This window comes from Chiloscyllium plagiosum, unplaced genomic scaffold (genome assembly GCF_037043375.1).
Source record: "Chiloscyllium plagiosum isolate Xiang-an unplaced genomic scaffold, Cpla_swu_hap1 HiC_scaffold_15, whole genome shotgun sequence".
Lineage (NCBI taxonomy): Eukaryota > Metazoa > Chordata > Chondrichthyes > Orectolobiformes > Hemiscylliidae > Chiloscyllium > Chiloscyllium plagiosum.
The window spans coordinates 56,769,013-56,785,843 of NW_028270153.1; the positions used below are offsets into that span (position 1 = coordinate 56,769,013).

At 41.5% G+C, this 16,831-nt stretch overlaps 1 protein-coding gene across 3 annotated transcripts in view; it reads left to right on the top strand.

The window, feature by feature from the left end:
* The window catches only part of LOC122559948 (solute carrier family 12 member 5-like), a 1,091,443-nt gene that overhangs the window by 24,116 nt on the left and 1,050,496 nt on the right, over positions 1-16,831 (top strand). Inside the window, exon 1 of one of the 3 annotated variants that reach the window (XM_087994967.1) lies at positions 15,348-15,454. The exons of the other annotated variants lie outside the window; for them this stretch is intronic. Coding sequence (XP_087851093.1) covers positions 15,436-15,454 — 19 coding nt within the window. The 5' untranslated portion in view covers positions 15,348-15,435. Of the gene's footprint in view, positions 1-15,347; positions 15,455-16,831 lie in introns of those variants that run through there. 3 annotated transcript variants of the gene reach the window in all.

Consider the following 16,831-nt stretch of genomic DNA (forward strand, 5'->3'; position numbering starts at 1 on the left):
GAATGTGTTAACAAGTAGATTTTCTTTTAAAAGATGAAAGTGCCCCTCAATCCAGTGTTCTGTCCAGAAACAAAAAGAAATAATGAATATCAAAAAGCGATAGCTTTCTAACCTCATCATTTTTCAATGCTGAATGACACTTTTTTACATTTATTATATTTATAATATGTACTGGAGAGATAGGGAAACACAGTCACAGTCAGTTTTTGGCATTTTCATCTTATCTTCAGTTCAATATGGAAAGCACATTTATAAGCACATTGGGAGTATAACATGAAATCGTGGGTTTCTATATTTTCTTAAAAATGCACAAATCAAAAGTAATAACAAACGATGGCATCGAGGAGGAAAGGAAAGGAGGAAAGGAGAAAAGATGCAGTAATGAGAGACTGTGGCACAGTTAGAAGAATGAAAAATGGTCTGACAAGATGAAATGGAAGTGTGTGCTCAAATTGTGACAACACCAAATAAAATGCGAGATGTCAAGAGAAGAAGTAAAAGAAATGAAAGATCAATTAGCAGAAGTAAAGGCTGAAATGGAAAATGTAGATCAGCTTAATAAGATGGAAAACCAAGTGTAGCACAGCAGCACCTGGTGGCGAGAGCCTGAAATGCAGGACCTCAGAAAAAGAGATCAGCATTTGAAGTCCCAAAGCCCCTACTGTAGGCCCCAAACCCTATGTTTGGGATAGAAATGCACTTTATACCAATGTGCCTCCTGGCTTGCCACTGTCATGTGAACTCTACAAAGAAACACTGACTGGAGGTCAGTGGAGATTACCTTGTATCCTGTTTCAATAAAGTCACGGTAAAAACCAGCCTTTTTCTTGGGAATTCGAACATGGAATCTGTAGTAAGCAGTTGAAAACTTTTGAAATAGCACAGCTGCTGGCAAAGAGAGAGAGAGAGAGACCAGAATATTCAGAGCAGTGAAAGCTGCTACAGGGAACCATAAGAAACTGAAAAAGGACAAAAAACAGGCCACAGGTCAAACACTGGGCAAGACAAAATGATTGCAATTTTACCTCTCCCATGTCCGGTAGAAATGAAAGATGACTTTTGATTTCAACAGGCAATGATAAAAAAAATAAAATTACAACAGTTCTTCTTAATAATCCAGAGTATCTAATCGTGGCTATCCTTCTGTCCATTTTAAGAAGACACTGGTATAAGGCATATTTCACCCTAAATCTCTCTGAAAACAGGAAAAAAAAGACTGTAGAAATGCTGAAAACCTCAAATGCATATATTGTACCCCAAGCGCAATTTATCAATGTCACATGCTCAATATTAGGGCTCAAGGTGAAAGAGAGTCCATTGATCAATATGTGACTTAATTAACTTAGGTCACAGAATCTTGTGAATATGCAAAATCAAGAGGTGATCTATGAAGCATAAGAGATCCCAGAGTGAAAATGCATCTACTGAGTGAGGAGGAACTTGCTGGCAGAAAAAAGATGAACATGTACAGGAGTGCTGAGGTTGTAAATCAGCAGATAGAACATATTTATGGCAGAATAGGCCAGCCTTATAAAATGAAGTTGAAAAGTCTGGCGCTGGAAAAGCACAGCAGGTCAGGCAGCACCCGAGGAGCAGGAGAGTTGACGTTCTAGGCATAAACCCTTCTTCAGGAATATGGAGTGGGAAGGGGGATGAGAGATAACTAGGGGGTGGGGGTGGGGGAAGGTAGATGCAAGTGGGGGCTAAGTGTGATAGGTTGGTGGGGAGAGTGGAGCAGATAGGTGGGAAGGAAGATGGACAGGTAGGACAGGTCAACAGGGCGGTGCTGAGTTGGAGGGTTGGATCAAGGATAAGGTGGTAAAAACAATGACTGTAGATGTTGGAAACCAGAGTTTAGATTAGAGCAGTGCTGGAAAAGCACAGCAGTTCAGGCAGCATCCGAGGAGCAGGAAAATCGACGTTTCGGGCAAAAGCCCTTCATCAGGAATACAAGTGGGGGGAGGGGAGATTTGGAAAGTGGTGAAGTCAATATTGATGCCGTGTGGTTAAAGGGTCCCAAGGCAGAAGATGAGGCGTTCTCCCTGCAGTTGTCAGGTGACTTTGATTTGGTGATGGAGGAGGCCCAGAATGTGCACGCCCTTGGGGGAGTTGAAGTGGTCGGCCACAAGGTGGTGGGGTTGTTTGGTGCATGTGTAATGCTGAAAAACACAACAAGCCCACAGGCCAGGATACACATTCTGTGGAGGACATCATGCAGAGGAGAAGAAGGCATATCTGACACGGGGAATGTCATGTTTTCACTGCAATTAGCTGAGTGTATGTTTATCAGGATGCACAACAAGCAAGTACGGCTAGCTACTGGAAAGATATGTCAAAGATTTTGACAAATCGCACTGTACACCGTAAAGCAGGTTGGTCAGTCAAGTTGATAAGTGATGAATGTTTTGTGACATTTGGAAGGATGACTGCAGAAGGAGAACATCAGGCCAATACAAAGTTTCAGATAGATACTGGTGCAGCATCATGTGCTTCACAGACCTGTGTGAAGTGGATCCCTGTGACATGATATTCCAAACATGAAGCTCTTGATATTGAGGTTGGGGGTATATTGAGAGATTACTCTGAGTGACATGGTGAATAATCTGGAATTCCAGATCATAGACAGCAATGTATTTACATTAGGATGACTTCCTGGAGAATATCATCTCAAAGTTGATGAAAATACAAGACAATTTCAGCATCTACTATTTCCGCTTGCCTCAGGCCAGTCAGAAAGGCAAGATCGAAGAGCTGAGAAAGAAGCGAGCAATCAAGAAAGTGACAACTACTACAGAAAGGGATTAGCAACATGGTAACAGCGAAATAGTCCAGAGAGCTGATAGGATATTGATCTAAAGATTCTAACTAAAGCTCAAGACCACATGCTAACCAGCAATGGAATTTTACCATAATTTGCAAATGCTAAAATCTTTCCTACCCTCAATTCAAAGTATTGTTACTGTCAAGTGAAGCTGGATGAAAGTAGCAGCTTTTAAAATATGTTTTGGAAGCTATGCAGGAGATACAGATGGTTGTACATGTTGTTTGGTACTTCCTTGTCTCCAGTGGAGTATCAGAGTAGACAGTATGAGGTAATTTGTGAAGTTTATGGACTGGAGGTTATACTGGATAATCTGTTAGTTTATGGGAGCAGAGGCGCAATGGAAGAAACAATTTTGATTATGGTCAGCGATATAGTGTGACTGTTCAACAGAGCGCATCAGGTGAACCTGAAGTTGACCAAGAAGATCCTATTAATAAATATGCCCAAAATCAGGTCCATGTCCTGGCAGTGAAAGGCCTTTGCCCAGATTCTGTAAAGGTGAAAGCTGTTACAGTGATGTGACAATGAACAAGATGTAAAAGCTGTTCAATAACTTGTTGCATTTGTCATCAACTCGGCAAAATTCTTTCCAATTTGTTATTGGAGTGTGAATCATTCTGCTAACTCACAGCCAAGGATGTGAAGTGTTATTGGGGCACATGGCACAAAGAAGTGATGGAAGCACCAGTGGCTCAGTTGGCTGGATGGCTAGTTTAATGCAGTGACACCAATAGCTTACTTTCATTTCCTGCACTGGCTGATGTTATAATGAAGGACTCTCCTTCTCAACCTCTCCCCTTGCCTGAGGTATGGTGTCCCACAGGTTAAAATCTCCAGCGTTGCCTCTCTCTATCTCCCTAATGAGACAGCACCATTATGGTCTGGTAAGATTATGATGCCTTTCCCTTTAACTTACTATTGACATAAATGATATATCACCCTGCAGTGTGAAGGCAGTAAGACAGGTCTAGAGCAACCCTAATGCGGAATGATAACAGATAGGCTGCACCTTCATTCATGGCAGTAATACAATGAAGTGACACTATGCACTGATGGAGAAAGAGTGCCTGTGGATTGTTTCTGCTTGTGCGTATTTTCATCAATATTTACTTGGAAGAGATGCAATGACAGTCAATTATGATTTCAAAACACTTCAAAGTATTTTCCAAAGTTTACCACCATCTGCTCCCAAATGTCTGTTACAGAGATACCATCTGATTTGACTTCCAAGCAAATGGATCAGACCGACGTTCCAAGCATGCAGTCCAGAGCAACATTCCTGACGGAGGTGGAGAATATCACAATAGTGAGGATCCAACATGAAGCAGCAGTTTGACTTGGTGTGGAAGTCATCAATCTATTAGGAATATTGAATCTAACAGAAAAGCACTTTGCTCAAATCAAGCAAGCTACTCAACAAGATTCAGCTTTCCCAGTGCTGCAGAATGTTATGGTGAAATATGGCCTAGAGACACATCTGTTGGTACAAAAGCACATTGAGTATAGAGAGATGAATTGACAGCCCATGACTTATTGTTCAAAGGAAACAGAGTTACTCAGGAGGCTACAAGGAGAGACAATGAAGCACATCCACCAAGGAATTCAGACAAGTTGAGGAAGGCAAGAGATGTGCTGTACAGGCCAAACAATGAGTACTAAGGTAAGAAACTAGAGAGCTGGTGATGGTACATGACCCAGACAGTCTGTGGGTGAAAATGGGAGTAAATCCATTAATATTGGTAAGAATTGATTATCATTTCACTGTAGACTGATTTTCTGATCATTACGAGGTGGACCAACTCATTTCAATTATTGCTGGTCAGGTTATTGGATATCTGAAAGTTGTTATGGTATTGCAGATATTGTGAGTGACCAGGGCCTACAGTTTATGAGTGAAGAATTATGCTGCTTCATGAAGGATTGAGAAATTCAACTACAGGGCCTATCAGAAAGATGCAAACGTGCCATGTCTACAGTCAATAGATCAATCCAGCACCCCAACAACATAAGTGAAATAACAGCAGATATCATGGCATAAAAAAGGCACAAGAATAATACTTCCCAGTGAGAAACATCACTCAGATGACTAGCCACTGACAATGTGCATGCAGACAGTGAGTGATCAGCCCAATTTAAAGACTGCAATGTACAGAGACTGATAAGATATTGAACAGCCCATGAATGAGAACAGCCAATGAATGAGTCCAGCCATCTGTATTTTGTGTAACTTGTAATGTGTACATGATAATGCAAATAATATTTTCCTATTATAAGAAAAGACAATTTTTGGGATCTATACAATTGTTCCTTCTGGCTTGCAATTGTTATATGACATTTACTCTGAAATGACTGGAGGCTGCCATTTTGCAGCACACACAAATCAAACTATTGTCTTGAGATCTCATGACATCCTGCAAACCAACTGTAGTCTCACCTCTCAATGGCACACTCCTAGTTGACTCCAAGTGGTGAAGTCCCAGATTCCTGTCTTGTGTGAAAAACCTGGATCCTCGACCACTTGAGAAAGAGCTGGGAAAGATTAGATTAGATTACTTACAGTGTGGAAACAGGCCCTTCAAGATGTGATCACTTTCTTAACAAGTGGAACCTGAGGAACGGCTCAATTGACTGTAACTCTCAGATCATTATCTGCATTGCATTTGGAGTCATTCGTGGGATGTGACATTACAGGTTGGCCAGCATTCACTTCCCACTCCTGATTGCCTTTCTTGTATGTCAGCATTCCTTGGGGTATACAAACACCTGTTAGAAAGGAATTCCAGGGTTTTGACCCAATAACAGTGAAGGAAATAAGTTCCAACTTTTGCTCACAGTGTTCCATTGCTGGTAGCATCACAACAGTTTGCAGTGTCAGTTTGAAGCTATTGAATGGATTTTTAATGTTGACATTGAACTATAGTTGCTCTGTCAGCTATACAAATAAGTCGTAGGAGTGTCATTGCTAACTTATGACCTTCATGATGTTATTTAAGCCACTCAAACCCAGAAAAGTGCTAGTACAGCACTACACAATGGTATCACATGCAAGTACAAATGAATAGACAGTGTGGTTTATTTAACATTGAAAACACTTACAGGATTGCTTCATAAAGGGGAAGATGTGATACATTCCGAGTTTTGATTATGTGTAAATCAGTGGTGGAACTGGATGGGAGTAAAAAAACGCTTTTAAGAAGTCCAGTTTAATATGCTGGATAGGGTGATGTTCAAACGTCCAACAGACTGTGCAGTGCAGTGACTGAATGTATGGTTTGCTTCCACATAGTCACCTTCCTTGAAGTATATCTGTGATGAAGCTCAGCAGCTTTTAGTACAAACTCTGGTGTCATATTGCTGAAAAGAGTGGACTTTGCAATAAATTCTTTCCATTTTCTGTTATTAAGATAGCTTATGAAAAAGCCTGCCTTGCTTTCAACCTCATTTTCTCTCAGTGTGTAAATGAAATCTTTAAGGCATGAATTTTGATTTTCAAAAGGTTGCTGTCTTTCCTTGGTTGTTTTGGTCTTGGTGCCAATGCTGCCAAACCATTTCAATCCATTTTTATTTAACCTGAGAATGGTGTATTTTACAAAGGAATAGGTCATTTAACTGCTCAAGTCTGTTTTGCTATCATTCAATGAGAACATGGCTGACCTGTGACTTAATTCTATCAATTTGCCTGATTTACCACACACTGGTCTGAAATCCCATAGCCTCTACTGCAACATAATCCACATCCTGAAAATGATCTTAGCGTCCCCTATCAATGTCACATCTCCAGATTGACTACGAATGTCACCAATCATGACCTAGTAACTGAATCAAGCATTGAAGTCCCAACCTTTGATGTTACAAGGAAAATAGACAGCCCTCAAATTGCTAGAGAATGGGCTATTGAAAAAGTGGCCACTAACGTCACAAGAACATTAGATGATTAATGTCACATCAATTGCCATTTATAGAATGGAGTTATAAATGTCTACCAGTCTTCACGTTGGAGCTGGATCTCAGTGTACATCCTCTCTGTTCATGTGAAGGGCAGGTTATTGAGGAGATGGTGTTTTTTGATGCTGATAGTGATGATGGTGTGATCTGTACCCAGTAAAGGTTGGAAGCAGGTTAGTCTGTGACAGCTCGTGATGTGCTAAACAAGTGAGTGCCTTCAAAGATTTTGGCAATCACTTATCAAGCAGTGATGGAAAACTAACAGTCACCCACAGTGCTATGGGATCTTGGGCTGCCCTCATTAGGGAGAGACAACAGCTGATAATTTAACATGAAAATCAGGCAAAGGGAGAGGTTGAGAAGGAAAGCCCTTCATGATAACCTCAAGTGGTACAGGAATTGAAAGCACACTGTTGGAGTTACTTTAGATTGTAAACCTGCTGCTTAGAACACTGTGCTAACTAACACCTGATGTGATGCGAAGGAGCCGGTGTTGGACTGGGGGTGGACAAAGTTAAAAATCACACAACACCAGGTTATAGTCCAACAGGTTTATTTGGAAGCACTAGCTTTCAGAACACTGCTTCTTCATCAGGGTGGTTGCGGAGAATAAGACCAAAAAATACAGAATTTATAGCAAAAGATTATGGTGTCACGCAACTGAAATGATACATTGAACAAACCTGGAGTGTTACTAAGTCTTTCACCTTTCAGAATGGGTTGAGGTTTCGGTTCATTAATATGTAAATGCCAGAACTTCTTTTACATCACCTTCTTGAGATAACAAGATTTTATAACAAAAGGTGAGGTCAGCTCAGACAATGAATTAAAGGGGTGAGGTCAGAGTCTCTCTGTATCCCAATCTTGAGTCAGACTGGTTCTACCTGTATTTCCAAAGTGGAATTTAAAAAATATTACATATATTGACTGCCTGCAGATTGTGCATTTTTTTGAGCAAAATAGAATGTATCTGCAAATAAAATTCTGCAAATACAAATGCACCCCATAGAATTATATGCGTGTGCATGTGCATGAGAGAGAGAGCATGTGAGTGTGAGTGCTCATGAGAGAGTGTGTGTTTGCATGTGTGAAAGCTTGGTAAAGTGTGTGTGTGGGTGTGATGGAATATAAGCCTGTGAGACGGTGTTTGCGTGGGTGTATGTGTGGGGGGTGTATGTGTGTGTGTGTATGGGAGAGAATATGTGTATGAGAGAGGGTCGGCGTGATTGTGTGAGTATGTAAGGGTTTGTGTGTAAGAGAGCCGAAAAACTACACCATGTTCTTCGCAGCCTGCACCACATTACCGACGAGGATGAACATCTTGCTGAGACCTTCCCTATGCCTCCACTTCTCCTCTTTAAACAACCACCAAACTTTAAACAGATCATTGTTCACAGTAAACTGCCTAGCCTTCAGGACAACATCAACACAACACCACGCAACCCTGTCATGGCAACCACTGCAAGATGTATCAGAGTGTCAACACGGGTACCACCATTACCCATGGGGACACCATCCACCGTAAACGCAGCAGGTACTCATGTGACTTGGCTAACTTTGTCTATCTCATACGCTGCAAACAAGGAATCTCCGCCGCATGGTACATTGGTAAGACCAAGCAGATGCTATCACAACGGATGAATGTACACTGCACAACATTCACTAGGCAGGAGTGTTCCCTCCCAGTCGGGGAAAACTTCAGTGGACAGGGACATTCAGCCTTGGATCATCAGGTGACCACCCTCCAAGATGGACTTCAGGACAGGCAACAATGCAAAGTGGCTGAGCAGAGGCTGATAACCAAATTCGGTACCCATGGGGAAGGCCTCAACTGGGACCTTGAGTTCAAGTCGCACTATAGGTGACCCCACTACACTATACACTCTCTCACTCTCTCTCTCCCTGTCTCACGCACTCTCACATACTCACACTCACGCAGACCCTCTCTCATACACACACTCTCTTTCATGCACACACACGGATATCCCCCACACAGATATCCACATACACGACCTCTCACAGGCTTATACTCCATCACACCCATGCATACACTTTATCAAGCTTTCAAACACACAAACACAAACTTATGTGCACTCACACTCACACACTCACGTACACATTTTCTCTCTCTCTCTCTCTCCCTCTATCTCTCCCTCATGCACACAAACACATACACACACATATAAGTCTATGAGGTGAATTTGTATTTGCAGAATTATATTTACAGATACATTCTATTTTGCTGAAAACATGCACAAACTGCAGGCAGTCAATCCATGTAATATTTTGTAAATTCCATTTTGGAAATAGAACCAGTCTGCCTCAAAATTGGGATACAGACAGACTAACCTCACACCTTTAATGCATTGTCTGAGCTGAGATGTTATCTTTTGTTATAAAACCTTAGGTTATGTCGAGAAAGTGACTTAAAAGAAGTTCTGGGATTTACATATTAATGAACTGAAACCTGTAAACCATTCTAAAAGATGAAAGACAACAACAAACTAGGTTTGTTCAATATATCATTTCAGTTGCATGACACTATAATCTTTTGCTCTAAATTCTGTGTCTTATGGTCTTATTTACCACAACTGCTTGATGAAGGAGCTGCGTTCCGAAAGCTAGTGCTTCCGAATAAATCTGTTGGACTGTAAGCTGGTGTTGTGTGAGTTTTTTTTACTAATTCTTGACACTCTGTGAAAGAATAAGTGCTTAGAACAGCAGCCTCTCACTGGGCAGAACTGATGCTCTTCAATGGAACTGGTTAAGGATTTTTCAACTTGTCAGCTGCAAAGGAGAAACCTGTGCATTCACCTCAGTGACTCTGGTGAATTTGGAATGTGATTACTTTTGCAAACAAAGAAATCCGTGATTTAAAAAGGTTATGAATTCTCTTTTCAGTTATCTCCACTACTTCCCTCCAGCCTACTATGGGGGTTTCATGCTGAATTTGCAAACTGTTCCAAGGAAAGCTGGAAGAGGGCGAGAGCACGTTGGGCTCCTGAAGTCATGTTCTGGGACTTTACCTGAAGTATTCTGAAATCTAAGCTCAATGGGGAGAGGAAAACGTTTTCCTATGTTACACATAAGCATCCTGCCAAGGCAGACTTCATGATACACAGCAACACAGAATCACTGAGCAGAAGCTGATAGCCATGTTCCGTATCCAGGAAGACAGCCTCAACTGTGAGCTTGGGTTCATGTTGCTCTACAAGTGACCACACCACACTGTTCTGTATCAGTAAAATCTTCCTTACTGTCCTGTTTTGACAATGTCACCTTGATGATTTTAGATATCTCTACCTTAATTAGTTTGTACAGTTTTGGATTAACTTATGACTTTGGTTAGACCCTCAGCATGTGACTCTTACACTTATCATGTTATTCCAGTCATTGAGTTTGTTTCCAGCATCTCCTTATTTTTTAACTTTTTGTAATTATCTCTCCACCTCATTTCATCAGATTATAAGTGAAAGTGAGACTGCAGATGCTGGAGATCAGAGTCAAGATTAGAGTGGTGCTGGAAAAGCACAGCAGGTCAGGCAGCAACTGAGGAGCAGGAAAATTGACATTTTGGGCAGGGGCCCTTTATCAGGAGCCCTTCCTGATGAAGAGCTCCTGCCCAAAATGTTGATTTTCCTGCTCCTCGGATGCTGCCTGACCTGCTGTGCTTTTCCAGCACCACTCTAATCTTGATTCATCAGATTATAGATCAACCCTTCACATGTTATTCAGCTGTTGACACTCTATTTACATCATTTGACACTCTGGTCACCTGCAGAGACTTAATATTTCACACTCCATCCTCACCATTCTATGATCTTTTGATCTCTCTGCACTTGATCTCTCTGCCTATACATTCTGTGACTGTGTGCTCTTCTCTCTTACTGCACCTGGGGAAGGGGCTGCGTTCTGAAAGCTTATGATTTCAAATAAACCTGTTGGATTATAACCTGGTGTCATGTGATTTCTAACTTTGTCCACCCCAGTCCAACACTAGAAGCTCCGCATCAAAGCTATACAAGGCAGCAGTTGAACCACAACTAGAATATTGTGAATAGTTTTGGTCCCCCTTTTTAAGGTCCATAGACTAGCATTAGAGACAGTTCATAGAAGGTTCACTTGGTTGATCCGAGGTACAGAAGGGTATTCTTTGAATGGAAGGATATTCTTATGGGGTTGAATAGTTTGGGCCTGTACTCATTGGAATTTTGAAGAATGGGAGGCAACCTTTTTGAAACATTTGAGGTTCTTCTCAGGGAATCTTCTTCAAAATTTCTTTGCTGAGAGACTGTTTGCCCTCACTGGACTGTCTTGGACCAGAGGGCAAAAGCCAAGAGTAAGGGGGGTCACTCATTTAAGGCCTAGACGAGGAGGAATTTCTTCTCCCAAAGGTTAATGAGTCTGGAAATCATTACAACAAGGGTTTGCAGAGGTTGTGGGTTGTTAAATATATTTAAGGGTGGGACAGACAGATTTTTAATCAGGGAATCATCAATTGTGGGGAAGAACAACTAAAGCACAGTTGTAATTATTAGATAACCCACGATCTCATTGAATGGTGAAACAGGCTAATTGGGCTGAATGGCCTACTTCTGTTCCTAGATCTTAAAGCCTTATGGGGTTGCTAGGGATCAAAGCTTCAGTAGAACGGAGAGGATAAATGAGGCTACTCGGAAATGTGATAAACATTTTCAAAATCACGAATGAATCATCAAGCTGCTGACTTGTAAAAAAATAAATGTGGAACCAACTTTGAGGCAAATACAACGCAGTCAAACTGTTTGACAAATACAATGGACGTGAGTGTTTTGGTGTAAGGGACATTGTGTGACAAAGATTGAGGAACTCTTTCCACTCAGTTGTTATCAGTGCAATGCTTTCCAAATTGTGTTCAATTTTGTGTTCAACCATAAATGTGACATTGCACTGAGGGTGGGGATGGGTACAGATGGTAGGCAAATGCTGAGGCTTTGCATTAATGTATTTTATAAGGCTTCTTTTCCCCACAAGATTTCTTCACACAGCATTGAGGCCTCAGCTCAACGGCGGTTAGGCCACACCAAAGTTTAAAATAAAAGCAACCAATACCGATATTGGTCAGTTATAGAGTCATAGTCATAGAGTTGTACAGCACAGAACCAGACCCTTCAGTCCAACTCCTTCATGCTGACCAGATACTCTAAATTAATGTAATTCTATTTTCCAGCATCTGGCCCATACCCCTTTAAACCTTTCCTAGTCGTATACCCATCCAGATGCCTTTTAAATATGGTAATTGTATCAGCCTTCACCACTTCCTCTGGCAGCTCATTCTATACACACAGTACCCTCTGTGTGAAAATATTATGCCTTAGATCCCTTTTGAATCATTCTGCTCTAACCTTAAATCTATGCCCTCTAGTTTTGGACTCCCTCACACCAGGGAAAAGGCCTTGGCTATCACCCTATCATAGAGTCATAGAGATGTACAGCATAGAAACAGACCCTTCGGTCCAACCAATCCATGCCGACCAGATATCTCAATCCAATCTAGTCCCACCTGCCAGCACCCGATCCATATCCCTCCAAACCCTTCTTACTCATATACCCATCCAAATGCCTCTTAAATGTTGCAATTGTACCAGCCTCCACCACATCCTCTGGCAGCTCATTCCATACACATACCACCCTCTGCGTGAAAACGTTGCCCCTTAGGTCTCCTTGATATCTTTTCCCTCTCGCCCTAAACCTATGCCCTCTAGTTCTGGACTCCCCGACCCCAGGGAAAAGACTTTGTCTATTTATCCTATCCTTGCCCCTCATAATTTTGTAAACCTTTATAAGGTCACCCCTCAGCCTCCGACGCTCCAGGGAAAACAGCCCCAGCCTGTTCAGCCTCTCCCTGTAGCTCAGCTCCTCCAACCCTGGCAACATCCTTGTAAATCTTTTCTGAACCCTTTCAAGTTTCACAACATCTTTCCGATAGGAAGGAGACCAGAATTGCACGCAATATTCCAACAGTGGCTTAACCAATGTCCTGTACAGCTGCAACATGACCTCCCAACTCCTGTACTCAAAACTCTGACCAATAAAGGAAAGCATACCAAACACCTTCTTCACTATCCTATCTACCTGCAACTCCACTTTCAAGGAGCTGTGAACCTGCACTCCAAGGTCTCGTTGTTCAGCAACACTCCCTAGGACTTTACCATTAAGTGTATAAGTCCTGCTAAGATTTGCTTTCCCAAAATGCAGCACCTCGCATTTATCTGAATTAAACTCCATCTGCCACTTCTCAGCCCATTGGCCCATCTGGTCCAGATCCTGTTGTAATCTGAGGTAACCCTCTTCGCTGTCCACTACACTTCCAATTTTGGTGTCAACTACAAACTTACTAGCTGTACCTCTTATGCTTGCATCCAAATCATTTATGTAAATAACAAAAAGTAGAGGGCCCAGCACCGATCCTTGTGGCACTCCACTGGTCACAGGCCTCCAGTCTGAAAAACAACTCTCCGCCATCACCCTCTGTCTTCTACCTTTGAGCCAGTTCTGTATCCAAATGGCTAGTTCTCCCTGTATTCCATGAGATCTAACCTTGCTAATCAGTCTCCCATGGGGAACCTTGTTGTACACCTTACTGAAGACCATATGGATCACATCTACTGCTCTGCCCTCATCAATCTTCTTTGTTACTTCTTCAAAAAACTCAATCAAGTTTGTGAGACATGATTTCCCACGCACAAAGCCATGTTGACTATCCCAAATCAGTCCTTGTCTTTCCAAATACATGCACATCCTGTCCCTCAGGATTCCCTCCAACAACTTGCCCACCACCGAGGTCAGGCTCACCGGTCTATAGTTCCCTGGCTTGTCCTTATCACCCTTCTTAAACAGTGGTACCACGTTTGCCAACCTCCAGTCTTCCGGCACCTCACCTGTGACTATCGATGATGCAAATATCTCAGCAAGAGGCCCAGCAATCACTTCTCTAGCTTCCCACAGAGTTCTCGGGTACATCTGATCAGGTCCTGGGGATTTATCCACTTTTAACCGTTTCAAGACATCCAGCACTTCCTCCTCTGTAATATGGACATTTTGCAAGATGTCACCATCTATTTCCCTACACTCTATATCTTCCATATCCTTTTCCACAGTAAATACTGATGCAAAATATTAATTTAGTATCTCCCCCATTTTCTGTGGCTCCACACAAAGGCTGCCTTGCTGATCTTTGAGGGGCCCTATTCTCTCCCTAGTTACCCTTTTGCCCTTAATATATTTGTAAAAACCCTTTGGATTCTCCTTAATTCTATTTGCCAAAGCTATCTCATGTCCCTGTTTTGCCCTCCTGATTTCCCTCTTAAGTATACTTCTACTTTCTTTATACTCTTCTAAGGATTCACTCGATCTATCCTGTCTATACCTGACATATGCTTCCTTCTTTTTCTTAACCAAACCCTCAATTTCTTTAGTCATCCAGCATTCCCTATACCTACCAGCCTTCCCTTTCACTCTGACAGGAATATACTTTCTCTGGATTCTTGTTATCTCATTTCTGAAGGCTTCCCATTTTCCAGCCGTCCCTTTACCTGCGAACATCTGCCTCCAATCAGCTTTCGAAAGTTCTTGCCTAATACCGTCAAAATTGGCCCCATGCCCCTCATGATTTTACAAACTTCTAAAAGGTCACCCCTCAGCCTCCGATACTCCTGGGTAAATAGCCCCAATCTATTCAGCCTCTCCATTTCTTAGAAAACCTTGAACCCTTGTCAATCTTTTGTGAACCCTTTCAAGTTTCACAACATCAAAGAAATTCACCAAAGATCCTCAGACAACACCTTCCAAATTCATGACCATTTCTATCTGGAAAGACAAGGGCAGCAGACATATGTGAACATCACCATCTTCCAGTTCCCCTCCAAGCCACTCATCACCCTGATTTAGAGAGATATCACTGTTCCTTCACTGTCACTGGGTCAAAATCTTGGAATTCCCTCCATAATGGCATTTTGGGTCAACCCACAGCAAGTAGACTTCAGCGGTTCAAAAAGGCAGCTCACCACCACCTTCTCAAGGGGCAACTAGGGATGGGCAATAAATGCTGGCCAGACAGCGACACCCAGGTCCCACAAATAAATAAAAAAAACACTTACCATTGTAGGGAGACCGGAGTTGAATGCAGTAATCCAGAAGTGGCCTAACCAATATCCTGCACAGCTGCAGCATGACCTCCCATTACGATCTAATTGAATGGTGGAACAGGTTCAAAGGGCTGAATGGCCTACTCCTGCTTTTCCATTCTTACATGGGTTGTTGTCCTATTACAACTAAGTGCACCATATTCTAGTAATCGAATTTCACTGGTTGCAATTTTTATTCTCCTGATATTTTTTTAAAAATTTAATCGACGTGAAGAAAAGACTTAATTCCACAGTGAAGCAGGTGAGAATGGAACAAGCTGTGCTAAAATACATGAATGAGTCACATGATTCCACTCCAAGGCTATCTTGGGTTGATTTCTTTTTATAAACTGTGAGGGTGACAGAGGAGAGAAAATCTAGCATATGGTTACCATGCCGACCTTTGCAGTTGCATTACTGGGAGAGGGGCAATGGGTAAGAGATGGTAGAAAAGGGGCAGCTGCCTCTCCTGCACCAGTTTTGTATATACAGACAAGCAAAATGCTAGAAACACCCTCTGGTAAGTGATTATTTTTCACATGTCAAAATAAGCTAAGTATGTCTGCCAAGAATTCTGAAAGAGCTAACTACAGCAGAACACATTTTGTTGACAGTGACCTTGTTTCCGAATTAGATTAACAGTGATTCTGTAGCAGGAAGTAAAGATTTATGGGGTTTGTCAGTATTTAGTTGCTTTATATAGTACCAGATCTAAAGGCAGGTAATTTGATGGTTCTGTCCTTTCAACACCCAGGTGACTGTTCTTTAACATTAAATATACTCTTTACAAGATCAAAGCTTTTTGCCATGAAATTCCTAATTCTATGTTTCAAACCTCATTAAACTAGTTGTGTGGTATCCCTGATAGTATTCTTGGTAATATTTAACAGATTTCAATATTAAAACCCAGTCTAATTCTGTGGTATTTAGTGTTGGCTTTCATAATAATACTGGCACTTCTTGTAAGATATTTTAAAACAAAATGTTGCGACATAGTGGCTCAATGGTTAGCACTGCTGCCTCCCAGCACCAGGGACCCGAGTAAGATTCCATCCTTGTGCAACCTATCCCCGTGTCTGTGTGGGTTTCCTCTGGGTGCTCCAGTTTCCTCCCACAGTCCAACGATGTGCAGATTAGATGGATTGGCCAGGCTAAATTGCCCATAGTGTGTAGGCTGGGTAGATTAGCCGTGAGACATGTAGGGTGATAGAGATAGGGTAAGGGTGTGGGTCTGGGTAGGATGCTGTTTAGACAGTTCGAACATTCTGAGTTGATGAAGGGAGGATACAAACTGATTGTTTGCCTTTAAATATGTTATTATAGACTTTTTTATTTAGTATTTTGCATCCCATTTGACTAAACCAGACATAAATTTGCAAAGGTATTACATTAATCTGATTGTTGCTGGTTTTGATCTTTTAACAGTATAAGAATTTTTACCTGTGGGTGTTGTGTAAGGAGTGTTGACTGTAAAGATTAAATATTTGTGTGTTCAAATATTAAGAAAATATACCTTGGTGGCCTTAAGGTATATTCTCTAAATATATGAACACACAAATATTTACATATTGCATATGAAAGTTTTCATTTAGTGTCTCTTTTTGTACTTATGGGTGAGGTATTTTGTCACAGGTTATCATTTTGCAGAGCAGAAGGGGAAAGGAGCTGACTCCTGTTAAACAAATTCAATCAAGTGTAATTTGAGAGAATTGTATGAGCAATGCGATTTAAAGTATTAAAATATTTTATCAAAATGAAGTTGGCCACAAAAATGTAACAGGGTTATGCACACTTTCCTGCATAATTTGAGCTAATGCACTGCTGAAATTGTTTTTTAGTTGTTTCAGTTGCTCTTAGTTTGATGGAACAGTATTCTTCTGCACTTTTATTATTAACA